At 32.0% G+C, this 17369-nt stretch overlaps 2 protein-coding genes across 2 annotated transcripts; one reads left to right on the plus strand and one right to left on the minus strand.

Moving 5' to 3' along the window:
• The first annotated feature begins 8231 nt into the window (after positions 1-8231).
• Positions 8232-12059, plus strand: LOC127277008 (uncharacterized). Its single transcript, XM_051297796.1, has one exon. It carries the CDS (start codon positions 8232-8234, stop codon positions 12057-12059), a length of 3828 nt encoding a protein of 1275 aa, XP_051153753.1.
• Positions 12060-14236: 2177 nt separating this feature from the next.
• On the minus strand, positions 14237-15115 carry LOC127277009 (uncharacterized). The gene has a single exon (XM_051297797.1). The coding sequence runs from the start codon at positions 15113-15115 to the stop codon at positions 14237-14239; it is 879 nt and encodes a 292-aa protein (XP_051153754.1).
• Between the last annotated feature and the right edge of the window lie 2254 nt (positions 15116-17369).

Genomic DNA, 17369 nt, shown 5'->3' on the forward strand with positions numbered 1-17369 from the left:
AATTATTCCTTGGATTTATTAAACAACTAATATTGAAAAGAGAAACAATTATCTTTGCTTTTAAATCACAAGCTACAACGAAACGTCGAGAATACCTTTACCTAAAGAGTCTCCAAAAGTTGTAGTATGTGTAGTTTTAGACGCAAAAATGAATTATTTCAAGGTTTTATAAATCAACTTAAATTGAAAAGAGAAATAATTATCTTTGTTTCTAAAACACAGGCTACAACGAAACGTCGAGAATACCTTTACCTAAAGAGTCTCCAAAAGTTGTAGTTTGTGTAGTTTTAGATGCAAAAAATAAATTATTCCTTGGATTTATTAAACAACTAATATTGAAAAGAGAAACAATTATCTTTGTTTTTAAATTACAAGCTACAACGAAACGTCGAGAATACCTTTACCTAAAGAGTCTCCAAAAGTTGTAGTTTGTGTAGTTTTAGACGCAAAAATGAATTATTTCAAGGTTTTATAAATCAACTTAAATTGAAAAGAGAAATAATTATCTTTGTTTTTAAAACACAAGCTACAACGAAACGTCGAGAATACCTTTACCTAAAGAGTCTCCAAAAGTTGTAGTTTGTGTAGTTTTAGATGCAAAAAATAAATTATGTCTTGGATTTATTAAACAACTAATATTGAAAAGAGAAATAATTATCTTTGTTTCTAAAACACAAGCTACAACAAAACGTCGAGAATACCTTTACCTAAATAGTCTTCAAATGTTGTAGTTTGTGTAGTTTTAGACGCAAAAATGAATTATTTCAAGGTTTTATAAATCAACTTAAATTCAAAAGAGAAATAATTATCTTTGTTTCTAAAACACAAGCTACAACGAAACGTCGAGAATACCTTTACCTAAAGAGTCTCCAAAAGTTGTAGTTTGTGTAGTTTTAGACGCAAAAATGAATTATTTCAAGGTTTTATAAATCAACTTAAATTGAAAAGAGAAATAATTTTCTTTGTTTCTAAAACACAGGCTACAACGAAACGTCGAGAATACCTTTACCATAAAGTCTCCAAAAGTTGTAGTTTGTGTAGTTTTAGACGCAAAAATGAATTATTTCAATGTTTTATAAATCAACTTAAATTGAAAAGAGAAATAATTATCTTTGTTTCTAAAACACAAGCTCGAACGAAACGTCGAGAATACCTTTACCTAAAGAGTCTCCAAAAGTTGTAGTTTGTGTAGTTTTAGACGCAAAAATGAATTATTTCAAGGTTTTATAAATCAACTTAAATTGAAAAGAGAAATAATTTTCTTTGTTTCTAAAACACAGGCTACAACGAAACGTCGAGAATACCTTTACCTAAATAGTCTCCAAAAGTAGTAGTATGTGTAGTTTTAGACGCAAAAATGAATTATTCCTTGGATTTATTAAACAACTAATATTGAAAAGAGAAATAATTATCTTTGTTTCTAAAACACAAGCTACAACGAAACGTCGAGAATACCTTTACCTAAAGAGTCTCCAAAAGTTGTAGTTTGTGTAGTTTTAGATGCAAAAAATAAATTATTCCAAGGTTTTATTAATCAACTAAAATTGAAAAGAAAAATAATTATCTTCGTTTCTAAAACACAAGCTACAACGAAACGTCGAGAATACCTTTACCTAAAGAGTCTCCAAAAGTTGTAGTTTGTGTAGTTTTAGACGCAAAAATGAATTATTCCTTGGATTTATTAAACAACTAATATTGAAAAGAGAAATAATTATCTTTGTTTCTAAAACACAAGCTACAACGAAACGTCGAGAATACCTTTACCTAAAGAGTCTCCAAAAGTAGTAGTTTGTGTAGTTTTAGACGCAAAAATGAATTATTCCTTGGATTTATTAAACAACTAATATTGAAAAGAGAAATAATTATCTTTGTTTCTAAAACACAAGCTACAACGAAACGTCGAGAATACCTTTACCTAAAGAGTCTCCAAAAGTTGTAGTTTGTGTAGTTTTAGACGCAAAAATGAATTATTTCAAGGTTTTATAAATCAACTTAAATTGAAAAGAGAAATAATTATCTTTGTTTTTAAAACACAAGCTACAACGAAACGTCGAGAATACCTTTACCTAAAGAGTCTCCAAAAGTTGTAGTTTGTGTAGTTTTAGATGCAAAAAATAAATTATTCCTTGGATTTATTAAACAACTAATATTGAAAAGAGAAATAATTATCTTTGTTTCTAAAACACAAGCTACAACGAAACGTCGAGAATACCTTTACCTAAAGAGTTTTCAAATGTTGTAGTTTGTGTAGTTTTAGACGCAAAAATGAATTATTTCAAGGTTTTATAAATCAACTTAAATTGAAAAGAGAAATAATTATCTTTGTTTCTAAAACACAGGCTACAACGAAACGTCGAGAATACCTTTACCTAAAGAGTCTCCAAAAGTTGTAGTTTGTGTAGTTTTAGATGCAAAAAATAAATTATTCCTTGGATTTATTAAACAACTAATATTGAAAAGAGAAACAATTATCTTTGTTTTTAAATCACAAGCTACAACGAAACGTCGAGAATACCTTTACCTAAAGAGTCTCCAAAAGTTGTAGTTTGTGTAGTTTTAGACGCAAAAATGAATTATTTCAAGGTTTTATAAATCAACTTAAATTGAAAAGAGAAATAATTATCTTTGTTTTTAAAACACAAGCTACAACGAAACGTCGAGAATACCTTTACCTAAAGAGTCTCCAAAAGTTGTAGTTTGTGTAGTTTTAGATGCAAAAAATAAATTATGTCTTGGATTTATTAAACAACTAATATTGAAAAGAGAAATAATTATCTTTGTTTCTAAAACACAAGCTACAACAAAACGTCGAGAATACCTTTACCTAAATAGTCTCCAAAAGTTGTAGTTTGTGTAGTTTTAGACCCCAAAATGAAACTAATATTGAAAAGTGAAGTAATTATCTTTGTTTCTAAAACCCAAGCTGCAACAAAACGTTGAGAATACCTTCAGCTGAAGAGTCTCGAAAGTTTATAGTTTTTGTAGTTTTAGGTGCATAAATGATCATTCTGAAGTTTAATTATGCAATAAAAATTTGATAATATCTTTTCTTAAATTGTCTATTTAAAATTACACATAGTTTCAATCATATCACTTGTGATAACATTTGTAAATTAAGCTGCATAGATTAAATATTTATTAACACTTACCTTTGAAAGCATACAATTATTTTTGAGATTTAATTTGCACTGCACTAACAGTATTCTGAAATATGAGAAATGTAATCAAAAACGCGTATAAATAAAATCTTTTTCATATTTAATTTCTAATATGCACAACATGTTAATCTAATATGTATTTGAAAATCAAATTTTATTATTCGTAATACGTGAAATTGAAAAATAAAATAAAACATTGAAGAAGTAACTTCGTTTTTCAATTAAAGTTATCGCGCATCAATCCACAGCATTTTATTTTTTGATTAAATAAAATTACCAACCTGTGTTCGTTTAACATGTAAAAAAATGACATGACTTTTACGCATTAATTAACATCATAGACAGTTACTCTGGACTTTTACATTTGTGAACGCGTAAATACCAAAATATGTTTCAAAAGCCTCTTTTTCCAAAAATTTTTTTAACAAAATATTTTTGAGAAAGGATTATAAACAATTAATTTTTAAAACTAAAATTTTAAAAAAAAATTTAATAAAAACAAATTTTAGAGAGAAAATTTTAGAAAATGTAAAATTAAAAAAATGACCCAAAAAAAATTTTACAAAAAGAAATTGATTTCAAAAACATTTTCTAAGCAAAAAAAAAATTAATGAAAAAAGATAAAAAAAATAAATTTTAGATACAAAAGTTATTAAAAAAATTTAGGAAAAAAGATAAAAAAAAAAAAAAAAAATTTAAAAAAAAAAAAAAAAAAAAAAAAAAAAAAAAAAATAAAAAAAAAAAAAAAAATTACAAAAAAAAAATCAAAGAAAAATTTTGTTTTATGAAAAAAAATTTCATGAAAGAAAAAAAATATAATTACAAAAAAAAGAAATGTTTTTTTAGAGACTGATTTTTCTCTTTATATAACAATTTTTTTTTGTGTCTAATTTGTATTGTCTCAAATAGTTAAATTTTCAAGTGAATATTACATTTTAATAGGTAAATATATTTTATTCTTGGTTTAGTGTAAGTACAAAATGTTTTTAGTATTACAGTAATCGATATATATACCTTGTTTCTGTTCAATTTATTAATATTTCGTTGCCAACTTTCGCAATTTCTTTTTCGTTTTCTACCATTATAAGACACAACATCACTATTCATATTTTATAAATAAGAATTATTTATTAATTAATAATATGTCACGAAAAAAATCAGGTTTAAATTTTCCTTTAAAAAAATAATTTTTCTTCCAAATACAAAAACACAGTAGCTAATTTGAGCTGCTAAAACACTTTTTGTCTATGATGTATATATTTGTGTTTGTAAACATTAGCTATAGATCGATCGCTGCATTCCACACGCAAGAGTCCAAATTCACGCGTTAGAATTTTGATCCGCGCGGTGATTTTTAAACGTTGATAACTTTTTTTCTATTCATCCGATTGCTATATAACTTTCCAGAAAACTTCTTTGTAACTAAATGAAAAACTTTCTCACTGGAAGTTTGTTGCTGCCCAAAATTCGCCAGATAAACGAAGCGCTCAAAGTTCGCAGTACACAGTTTTTGCATTGTTTTGGGAAAAAATTAATAACTTTTTTGTTTATAAAGATATTTGCATTTTTTCTGGTTGTTTTATTTTCAGAACAATGCAATCTACAACGTCCATTTTGAATTTTTTGAAAATTCATTAAATTGAGCAAATTATCACGAGTTGAAGTAAAAAAAGAATGAAATTTTATACTTTTTAAAAAATTGGTTTTTCTTATTTATTAAGAAAACTATAAATTTTAGAAATTTTTCATAGAGGAAAAAAAGATGCACCTTTTTATCCTACATAAGGATTGATGATTAAAATTTTCATTTGAAACATTTTTAAAAATCGACTAATTGGACAATACATTTCTGGCTGAATCCACGCGTATCCCCTTATTGCACGTGAACCCTCAATTAAATAGAGAGGACTTATTGGAAAGAAAAAGAAACAGAGAGGAAATTTCAATTTACAAACAGAAAAAATTAAAAATACTAACAGAGCATTATAATTTTATTCAAGACGTAGAAATGAAAAAACTATTTGTTATGCAAGAAATTAGAGATAATTTAAAAAAATAAAATCTAAAACCTAAGACAAGAATTCAAGAATATTGTACGCAGAAAAAATTCGTTAAAATTTCGTTTACAGTCCATGTTTTTTTTAATCAGTTTGCAAATATTATGTTTACAAAAATTGTATTCCAAAAGCAATAAAAAAACTTTTAATTTATAATAAAAATCAGTTTTATGTAATTGGAAAAAAATAAAAAGTAATTTTGTTTACTTACAAAGCAAAACCTAAGGAATTTGTAATTTCTGTGCATATCTAGAAACTTTTAAATAGGATATAGTCAAAATTATTACAAAAGGCGTGAAATGAGAAAGTTGGAAATAGAAAGTGAGAAAGTGGATAGTGATAAAGGAGAAAAATGAAAAAGTGAAAAAGTTAGAAAATGGAAAGTGGAAAATAGGATGTGAGAAAGTGGAAAGTGAAAAATGGGAAGTAGAAAGTCAGAAAATGGAAATGTAAAAAAGTGAGAAATTTGGAAGTGGGAAATGGGAAAGTAGAAAAATGAGAAAGTGGGAAGTGAAAAATGGGAAGTGAGAAAGTGGAAATATTAAAACTAGGATGTGGGAAGTAGAAAGTGAGAACGTGGAAATGTAAAAAAGTAAGAAATTTGGAAGTGGGAAATGGGAAAGTAGAAAAATGAGAAAGTGAAAAAGTGGGAAATTAGGAAATGGGAAAGTGGGAAGTGGAAAATAGGAAGTGAGAGTAGTATAACAAGGGGGCTTCTACCCCAGGTTCTGATCTCGGCTAAGTACCTGCAGTCGGTAACTGCTCGGTCGGTAATGCAGATTTCTACTTTATCAGCAGTCGGTAAGGTAGGAACCTGACAAAAATTTCAACTCGACCGATAAGGTAGGAAACTGTTTTACCGACCGAACATTGAAGTTAGTTTACCGACCACCCCATAGATGGCGCTCACTTCAGAGTGTGTTGCCGACTTTAATTAACCTGTTTTATTAAACATTGAAGTTAGTTTACCGACCACCCAATAGATGGCGCTCACTTCAGAGTGTGTTGCCGACTTTAATTAACCTGTTTTATTGAACATTGAAGTTAGTTTACCGACCACCCAATAGATGGCGCTCACTTCAGTCTATTGTTTTAAACTTTTTTACTGAATTAGTTTACCGACCACCCAATAGATGGCGCTCACTTCAGTCGGTCGTTTTAAACTTTTTTTACTGAATTAGTTTACCGACTACCCAATAGATGGCGCTCACTTCAGTCGGTCGTTTTAAACTTTTTTACTGAATTAGTTTACCGACCACCCAATAGATGGCGCTCATTTCAGTCGGTGGTTTTAAACTTTTTTACTGAATTAGTTTACCGACCACCCAATAGATGGCGCTCACTTTTATTATCAACTTTTTTTTAGAAATTATTTTTAATTAAAACTGTTTTACCGACCGACTTAGTTTACCCGATAGGTGGCGCTTACCTTTCTTATCGACTTTGTATTTTTAGATATTATTTTAAATTTATTTCCACGCAACAGTGCTGCACTCTTTACCTCATGGTAAAATTCTCGCTCGGTCGATAGTTGGTAACTGGTCGACCGAGCGTGCGAGCTAGTTGCGTACGGTGCCACGCTAGTGGAGCCGCGCGAGTAGTATCCCCCACCCGGCATCGGCGCGCCCCTCTCCGTGCCTGCGGTAGTGGTGGGGTACTGCCTATAAGAGTCGGACTGCTCTCGTGGATCGTCATAATCTGTTCTAGATGAGCCACGAGAGCAGTCCTAAAATGGAAGGGTGCCACTGCTGGCAATGTGTTGAGGAACAATTGAGAAATGTAAGTACATAATAATTACTCATTAAATATATATATTATAAAATATAATATAAAATATAATATAATATATAATATAAAATATAATATATTTTTTCAGAGAGAATATGAGCTTCTAGAAACTCCCCCCAATTCCCCCGCAGAAGGGGGTCTAGAGGTGGATGATGGCTATTATGAGCTGTCTGCGGGGGAAAATGATGAGGAGCCACCACCGGCAGTAAGTATAATTAATTTTTAAAATTTAAATTTGAAATTAACTCTTTTTCTTTTTAGTTCCAAACTCCACCACCAGGGGAAGGGGGAACTCCCATTCCAGAGTCGCCCAACTCCTGGTTGACTCAAATGGAGTTGCCGGTGGTGGTAATTCCGAGGCGCCGCCACCATCGCCACCGCCATCATCGCCGCCATCGTCGTAGCTTCCACTACCGTCACACTCATCGCCACCGCCATCACCTTTCCACCGGTGGGTATATTCTTACTACCAGGACGGTGGTGGTGAGGGTGACGGCGGTCGTGACTACGACGATGGCATCATAGCTTTTTGGATAAAAAAAAAAAAAATAAAAAAAAAAAAAAATAAAAAAATAAAAAAAAAAAAAAAAAAAAAAAAAAATAAAAAAAAAAAAAAAAATAAAAAAAAAAAATAAAAAAAATAAAATAAAATAAAAAAATAAATAAAAAAATTTTCTCGACTCATCTCTTTGCGCATGCGCAGTAAGAGTTAGTCTATCTACGCATGCGTGAAAAGTTCAGAATATTAAATATATATATGCTATTGTATATATATATTTTAAAAATGATCGAGTTTACAATGTCTGCGCATGCGTGAATAGTATTCTGGGGAGGTCCATGCTATTGCGCGTGCGCGGTTATATTTAGCTATAAATACAAGGATTTCAAGCCGTGAAACTCATTCTATTCTGTGAGCTAGTGCAGCTTAGTCGCAGCAAAGCAAACTGTAATAGAGCGAACTTTTATTTATTGTATTTTTTCTTGCGTTTTGACATTTAATTTTATTTTATAAGTTTTTTTTGTGTGCTTGGTTCTTGTTTTTTGTGTGCTTGGTTCTTTTTTTGCGTGTTATTAGATTAAGGATTAGTATATAAGTACGTTTTTTCTTTTTTTATTAATTTCTTTATTATTCATTTTTTTTTCTTTATTATTATTTTGTTTATAAATTTTTTGTTCTATTTTTATATTATTTATTTCTATTGTTTTTTTTATTTATTTTTACGCGACAATGCCTGGTAAACGAAAGTTTGCAGGCATTGGGAGACCTGCGAAGCGACCCAATTATCAGACCATCCTTGATGAGTGCGAGGTCACTATTGCACTCATCAAGGATGCTCTTGAATTACTCGCGAGTTTGCGCAATGGCGCTGTTAAAAACGAGTTTATAGCGCGATGGGTTGCAGAATGTTCTTGCAACGAACAAGTTTTAACAAGTCTTTTAAGATCTATGCAATTTACGCATGAGAAAAGTCGTTGCCAGAACATTCTACAATTCATTATGAGATTTAGAGTTTTGTTCGAATCTCAAGCGGTAGAGGGCGGTGGTATACAAGACCCTAATATTAATAATCGCGTGCGTTGGGCTATGTGTGAGTCAGCGTTTGAGTGCCGATTGTACACGTATGTCATATTAAATATTGTACATGTAGATATAGGTGCGTTTTTGAACGATGCGGCCATTTTGTTTCAAGAGCACATTCAAGATGCCTTAAATCAAAATGGTCCCATTATCGTATATGGTGTTTTAACTGCTAATTTTAAAAGAGTGCAGAATGAAGTGGAGGTAGTGCAGCCAATTCCATTCTCTTCTAAATCTAACAGCATCTTCCCCACAACTTCATTGGAGGATTGGTTCGAGGTCAATTTGAAGCAGCCAATCCTGAGGAATGTGGAGGAGTTCCATGAGAAGGGGTCCAGCTGGAATCTGCAGTCTATAGTTAAGTTAGAAATTAATGTTAATAAATATAACCCCATGCGTGCGAGTTCATATATCAGTTTACCCCCAAAAATAAGAGCCAAACATGCGTGTATTAATGTAGAAAATGAAAAAGATAATAAGTGTTTTAAATGGGCTATACTTTCCGCTTTACATGACGTGTCACATCCCGAACGTGTGTCTAGTTACACTGATATTGAAAATGAATTAAATTTTGATGGTATTGAATTCCCTGTAGCGCTGAAAAGTATACCTAAATTTGAAATGCTTAACAATATCTCGATAAATGTATACGGTCTTACCAAAAGATATGGTAATTTCTCTGTTCACCCTCTTCATCTGACCGCAGAGAAGAGGGATCAGCATGTAAACCTGTTACATGTAGTAGATTATTATATAGATGAAAGTGTTAATGAAGATAATGTAAACAATGATTCAAACGATATTGATTTTATGAATTTCCACTATGTTTGGATTAAAAATTTATCGCGGTTAGTATCCAAACAATTGACTAACCATAAATGTAAAAAATATATTTGTGATCGTTGTTTACACTATTTTTCATCAGCGGAAAAATTGAATGTACACGATGAAAAATGTAAACGTATGAATGTATGTAGCGTAAAATTACCGAATGCTGAAAATTGTAAAATTACCTTTAAAAATTATGATAATAAGGAGAAAGTTCCTTTTATCATCTATGCCGACTGTGAAAGTTTACTTCTTCCCGTTGAAGAAGATACAGATAATTTAAGTAAAACTGAAATTTTCCAGCGTCATAAATTGCTTAGTATAGGTTATTATGTAAAATGTAGTTACGATGACTCATTGTCCGTGTATGTACCGTGTCCGAGGCAGGAAAATGATCCTGCCAAGTGGTTTGCTGACGAGTTAAGGCAATTTTCCGAGAAAATTGATAATGTATTTAAGAATCCTATTTCTATGGATGCCTTAACTCCTCAGCAAATTGCTGATTTTAAAAAAGCAAGCGTATGCCATATTTGCCGTAAGAATATTCCAGCTAATGTTAAAAAGGTTCGCGATCATTGTCATCTTACTGGCAAATATAGAGGTGCTGCGCATGAATCATGCAACTTGAATTATCATGAGTGCCAAATTGTACCCATTGTATTTCATAATTTAAGTGGGTACGATGCACACTTTATAATTCATGCTGTATCGACGAGCTTTGAAGGCCGAGTTGACCTCCTCCCCTTGAACAAGGAGAAATATATATCCTTTACGAAAAATATCAAGGGGAGTGTGGTTAAATTACGCTTCATTGACTCGTTTAGATTCATGGCAGCATCTCTAGAAAAATTAGCGTCATATCTTGACGAATATAAAATTGTTGAATCCGTATTTGCCAGTACGGTGACAGATCGTGAAAAAATTAAATTATTAACGAGAAAAGGTGTCTTCCCTTACGAGTATTTAGACTCGCGAAGTAAGTTGGATGACACCGAATTACCAGCCAAAGAGAGATTCTATAGTACTCTCTATGATGCTGGTATATCCGATGGTGAATATGAGCATGCGCAAAAAGTCTGGTCTGAATTTAATTGTCAAACCTTTAACGATTACGTTCACCTTTATATGAAAACAGACGTGTTATTACTCGCCGATGTCTTTGAGAACTTTCGCGAACAATGTTTAAACGCGTACAGGTTAGATCCAGCACACTATTATACTACCCCCGGTTTAACTTGGGATGCTATGCTCAAATATACGGGCATAACATTGCAACTTATAACCGATATAGACATGATGATGTTTATTGAGTCGGGTATCAGAGGTGGTATTAGCCAGTGTTGTAACCGTTACGCTAAAGCGAACAATCCCTATATGGATCAGTTCGATCCTACGCAAGACACCCAATATATTATGTATTTTGACGCGAATAATTTATATGGTTGGGCAATGGCACAAGCGCTACCAATTGGTGGTTTCAAGTGGATTGCCAACCCAGACGAGACCTTTGACTTCAACGTACCCGACGACTCTTCAGTCGGGTACATGTTGGAAGTCGATCTCGAATATCCTGAGAGCCTTCACGATTCTCATAAAGACTTACCGTTTTGCGCAGTTAATGCAAAACCTCCCATGTCTAAGCAGGAGAAATTACTCACAACTCTCCTGCCTAAAGAGAAGTACGTGATGCATTATCGTGCATTGAAACAGGCTCTTGGGAACGGTCTCAAACTAGTCAAAATACATCGGGTGCTCCAATTCAACCAATCACAATGGTTGAAACCCTATATAGACTATAATACTGCCATGCGAACAACTGCGAAAAATGAATTTGAAAAGAATTTATTCAAATTAATGAATAACGCAGTGTATGGTAAGACCATGGAAAATGTTCGCAAGCATGTAGACATTAAATTGGTTACACACTGGTTCGGCAGATATGGTGCCGAAGCCCTTATCTCTCGGCCCAATTTCCACAGTCGTGCAATATTCGATGAAGACCTTGTGGCCATCGAATTACGAAAGACTGAGGTCCTACTCAATAAACCGATTTATGTGGGTTTAAGTGTGTTGGATGTCTCGAAAACGCTTGTCTATGACTTTCACTACAGTTACATGCTTCCGAAATATGGTAAAGCATGTAAACTGTTGTACACAGACACTGACAGTCTAGTGTACGTAGTGAAATGTCAAGACATATATAAAGATATGAAAGAAGACATCCACAAGTTCGACACATCTGACTATCCGGTAAACAATGCGTATGGTATTCCGCAAGTCAACAAAAAAGTACTCGGCCTAATGAAGGACGAGTGCAATGGTAAAATTGTTACCGAATTTGTTGGCTTGCGGAGTAAAATGTATAGCATACGCGTTGAAGGTGAAGATTTCGTTAAGAAAGCTAAAGGCATTAAAGCGGGAGTCGTCAAAAAGTCTATTCATTTTGACGATTACGTTGAATGCTTGCGTGATTTTAAGATTCAGACTAGAACTCAATACAACATTAGGTCACGGTTACATAATATAGAAACAGTTAAACAAGTTAAAGTAGCATTAAATCCGTATGATGATAAAAGGTACTTGCTTACCGAGAGTACTGATACTCTACCCTGGGGTCACTATAGGATCCCAGAAATCGAAGAATTGTAAATATTTTTGTAAAATAAAATGTAAGGATTTTCATGTTAAATAAATGTAAAAAAATATTATAAATTTTATGTATTTTTTTATTTATAAAAACCTTGTATATACATAACTCATAATTAAAATTGATTTAATTTAAATATTAATAAAAAATTGCTTTTTATAATTTTATTCTAATAATAAACATTGACAATGCCAAATTCAAATATTAATCTCAAAATTGAAACAAGCAGAAATCAATTTGAAACAATTATCACAAAGTGAATTTAATACTCTCTATAATGTAACTGTTTAATAAAATATAATTTAAACATTATTGTAGAACTCTAGTCCTCGAATAAGATCTTCGACAAAGTGCAACATACTTTCATAATATGCACGTAGTAATTTTACATAATTTAAGGTTAAATCATTATTGATTCATTGTTGATTCATTGTTGATTCATTGTTGATTCATTGTTGATTCATTGTTGATTCATTGTTGATTCATTGTTGATTCATTGTTGATTCATTGTTGATTCATTGTTGATTTAACCTTAAATTATGTAAAATTACAACGTGCATATCATGAAAGTATGTTGCACTTTGTCGAAGATCTTATTCGACGACTAGAGTTCTACAATAATGTTTAAATTATATTTTATTAAACAGTTACATTATAGAGAGTATTAAATTCACTTTGTGATAATTGTTTCAAATTGATTTCTGCTTGTTTCAATTTTGAGATTAATATTTGAATTTGGCATTGTCAATGTTTATTATTAGAATAAATTTTGATTTAAATTATAAATTTGCTTTCTCTTCCCAAGTATTGTGAGAGTTATCAAAGCCAAGCCATTTGACGAGAACTTTATTTCCACGTGTCTTGAGAATTTTTTCAACCAGATAAATATCTGCATATTTTACTTTAAGAAGTTCCTCTGCATAGAATCCTCCACTAATGGGTTGATCTTGATAGTCTTTGAGTTTATAAGTTATAGGTTTAGTTGACAAGACTTGATCTATTGTGAATATTTCTGTTGTCCAATTGGGAGTGTAACCTTTTTCAAACACGCTTTTATACTTGCTAACTCGAACTTTGTCACCAATTTTAAACTTTGCTTTCTTTAAAGGTATTTTTCTTAGCTTCAAAAATCTTTCTTTCAAAATCTCAACATCTTCTGCAGTAACATCTTTCGGCTTCATTCCAATAGTCCGATGTTTAGTGTTATTATAATTGGAAATGAGTTTAGGTAATATATCATACCATTTATAATTTCCACGTAGACTGAATTGCATCCACATTTTTCGTTTTAGAGTTCGATTAAATCGTTCAACAATAGATGCTTTCAAATTACTGAATGTTGAGTAGAAATTAATTTTATACTTTTTCATTAAAGCTTCAAACTGAGAATTATAGAATTCTTTACCTTTATCAGAATGTAGATTTTTTGGAATACGTCCTTCTATGAATATGGATTTCATAGCGTTAGTGACATCTTTTCCATTTTTACTTTTTACAGGAACAGCCCAAGCGTATTTGGAAAATATATCTATAACTGTTAGTAAATACTTAAAACCTTTATTTACTTTGGAATAAGGTAACATTTCTACTAAATCTGCTTGCCAAGTCTCATCAATATCACGCATGTCGACTCGGCGGCGATGATAATTCCTCCTTGCCTGACTATGAAGTTCAGTCACTACTGTTTTCTTTTTGTCGTTCATTTTCTAGAGTACTCAAACGAGCATCCAATTGACTGATAATTTCAGCGTTTCGATATGATAAATCAGTATTTATTTCTCTTTCCAAGACTTTTATTTTTTCGTTTATAGAGTCTTCGAGAATTTTTAATAATATATAGTTATTGTCAATTTCTTTTCGCAGTGAAGACGTTACTTGATATATTAGTCTTAACTCGTTTTCGACTAAACGTTGTGCAAGTTGTAAATTAACTACGTCAGTTTTTTCTTTTGCATCAGCAACATTGGAAATTTTTCTACCCTGTAAGTCGAAGTGACCTTCTGAGTTAATTTTAAAACCAATTCCAGGTGGACCTGGAGGTCCTCTTGCGACCCTTACAATTCCTCTTTCATTAAGAGGATGTCCAAACACGTCAATGCTCATCTTAAGACTGAGAGAAAGTTGATGGAACACCTCCTTATATACTTTTCTTGAGCCTGACTAAATGAAACAATAATTTTCAATATATAATTTGCGCTTCACGTAATTCTTCTATGATTGACATAATTTCATTATTGTGACTGGGATTCCCAGCTGCTTGAGATGCCATAAGCAATCGAAGACGGTCAACCAATTCGTTAGGATCATCCCAATAGATATAGTCTGGTTGAAAACTTTTTTTTGCAATCATAAAATGTGGTAGTGAAGTGCCAGTTTTTGATCGTCTTTTTGGTGTTTCATTATGAGGAAAAAGTTTTAAAATAATATTGCCATATTTAAAAGTTTTACTTGTACGTATAGGTTCAGAAGAACTATAATTTTTTCTGTGAGCATTGGAGATGATGAGAATTTGTTTATAATTATTCATATCATCATCGCTAATGTATGACATTTCAGGTTTATTTTTAAATAACAGTTCCAATAAACCGGAAGTAATATTAAAACGTTTATCACCAACATTTATTAAGTGATCTTTAAAACTTATTGGTGCATCACCAATCTGGAGAGAACCATTTTTAACCTTATATACTCCGTACAACGTATCTAAACATTGCTTTCTATTATGATCTAGCAAGTATATATATTTATTAACTACTTTATCATATTCAAAGCCTGGAATTACTGATGTTTCATCTTCATCAGCACTCAAAAAATTCATACTATCATCTAATTCATCTTTACTTTTAATTACCTCCTCCTTCTTTTCTATCTTATGATTTTCATGTTTAACATCAGAGAGGTTAACAATTTTCTCTAAGGGTTGAACTATAGGTTTAAAAGTTTCACTCAAAACATTTTCAACAGCTTCTTTTCCAATTTTTAACATGCGATGTTTCCGTCTAATGGCCTCACTAGCTTTGGCAATTTGGCGGAGATACTCTTTCTCCTTACGAAACATGTTGTTAGTTCAAAGATGTACACTAGACTAATACTCATGGAACTAATTACCTTCTATTTATAGTGTTATGAAGCAGTCAAAACCTTTCCTATATCTCCCCTCATTCAGATTGCAATCTTTATCAATGACTACGAAGCCATATTTATCAGAGTTCCAACATGTTGAACAAAGCTCACGAAACTTGGTAAATGTCATGTCTGTATTAACATGATCATCATACACATGTTTTAAATTTGTTTCATCCTGACGAAAAAGAACTAATAAATTAACATTATCTCTTACTAAATGTTTGGGAATCCTCGCATATGTCTGACAGAGATAAAAGCAATCAACATTGACATGTCTACCCATGCAGAAGAAAGCTCTTATATTATCTTGCTTTTCACAAGCTACGTCATCAAATATAAAAATAGAATTTGGCCTTGCACCTTTTGGGGAAATTACATCTTCATGCTCGCTAAATGGTAAATATTTAATTCCCTTAACACTACCTATAACTTTTTCCAAAAATTTGTACTTTGGTTGGTGAAGAGATTTTGAGTAGAGATAAATATTATTAAATCTCAGACCATTTGGATGTAAAATTAGAGAAAGTAGTACATTTGTTTTACCACAATTTGATGGTCCACAAAAAATTGCACGAATACTACCAGACAACAAACTACCATGACGCTTCACTTGCTTCTTATCATACTGTTCTACAATCGCATCTAGATTCACGACTGGAAGCTTGTGATGTTGTTGCTTGAATCGCATTCTGAAATAGACTGCCGCAAAAGGTATAAATACAGCCCTTATATAGCTTACGAGTCATTCTACTTTTAACTTTCATAGAGTGAGGTATGATTATACATCACCGCTCCCGAGGTAAAGGTTTAGTTAACAGTCTTATAAATAAGTTACCATTTGAATTACACATACCTGGTTATCAATACTGTGGTCCAGGTACTAAATTGATAAAGCGTTTAGCACGAGGTGATACAGGTATAAATCCATTAGACGAAGCTTGCAAAGAGCACGATATTGCATATTCAGAGAATCGTAATAACGTTCAAGCAAGAAACGCTGCTGATAGGATTTTAGCTGATAAGGCGTGGCAACGAGTTTTAGCTAACGATTCCAGTGTAGGTGAAAAAGCTGCTGCTTTAGCTATATCTGGTACAATGAAGGTCAAATCAAAATTAGGTATGGGAATGAGAAGAAAAAAGACATCTAAAAATAAGAAGAAGAAGCAGAAACAAACAGTATTAAGAAAAATTGTTGATGCTGCTAGACATTCCATTATTCCGGGAAATGATACTCAATCTACAATCAAAGCTGCAGTTGAAAATGCTCGAAAAGCTATTAGAAGAGCAGGTGGTAGAAGTAAAATTTTAACACCTCGCATTCTACCAGTACCTTCAAAAGTTGGTGGTCTCTTACCATTAATTCCAATTTTTGCTGGACTCAGTGCTCTTGGAGCTCTTGCTGGTGGAACAGCAAGTATAGTGAAAGCAGTAAACAACGCGAATGCAGCAAAAGAGCAGTTGAAAGAAGCTCATCGTCACAATAGAGTAATGGAAGATGTTTCTTTAGGTAAAGGTCTTTTCTTGAAACCCTATCGACAGGGATTGGGACTTTATTTGAAACCTTACTCTAAAGGATTAGGTATGAGGCAAAAAAAAAGATGTTTAAAAAAAAAGTTCTCATAAAACTTCCTCAACGAGCATTAACTAACTATGATTTGCTCAAATACGCTAAAGAGTTAAAAATTCCTCATTTTCGGGGAGTATTCATGCGAAATGAGTTGCCAATAGGAGGACCTCGGAAAAATGAATCTGCCATTATTAATCTCGATAATAAGGATGGTCCTGGAACACATTGGGTTGCTTATAAAAAGCTTCAAGATAAAGCATTGTATTTTGACAGCTTTGGTAACCTTCAACCACCTTTTGAGCTTATCAGTTATTTAGGCTATAATACCTTGATACAATATAATCATGACAGTTGTCAAAGTTATGATACTTTTCATTGTGGACACTTATGTCTTAAATTTCTAAGCGATCAACTCAAATTCTCTAACAAATATAACCTATATAAATACATGTAATCATATGTGAGCAATCAGTCTATAAAAAGTCATCATCATGGATGAATCATTTACTCTAACTATTTCAGGTAAATCATCTATACTTGAAGCAGAATATTTTCCACCAATAGAATTATTACCAAATAAAAATTATGCTCTTGGTCTTGTTCAACTTCTAACTTTTAA

The sequence above is a fragment of the Leptopilina boulardi genome, unplaced genomic scaffold, assembly GCF_019393585.1.
Source record: "Leptopilina boulardi isolate dan_hultmark-lab unplaced genomic scaffold, ZJU_Lbou_2.1 LbouV2_163, whole genome shotgun sequence".
Classification (NCBI taxonomy): domain Eukaryota; kingdom Metazoa; phylum Arthropoda; class Insecta; order Hymenoptera; family Figitidae; genus Leptopilina; species Leptopilina boulardi.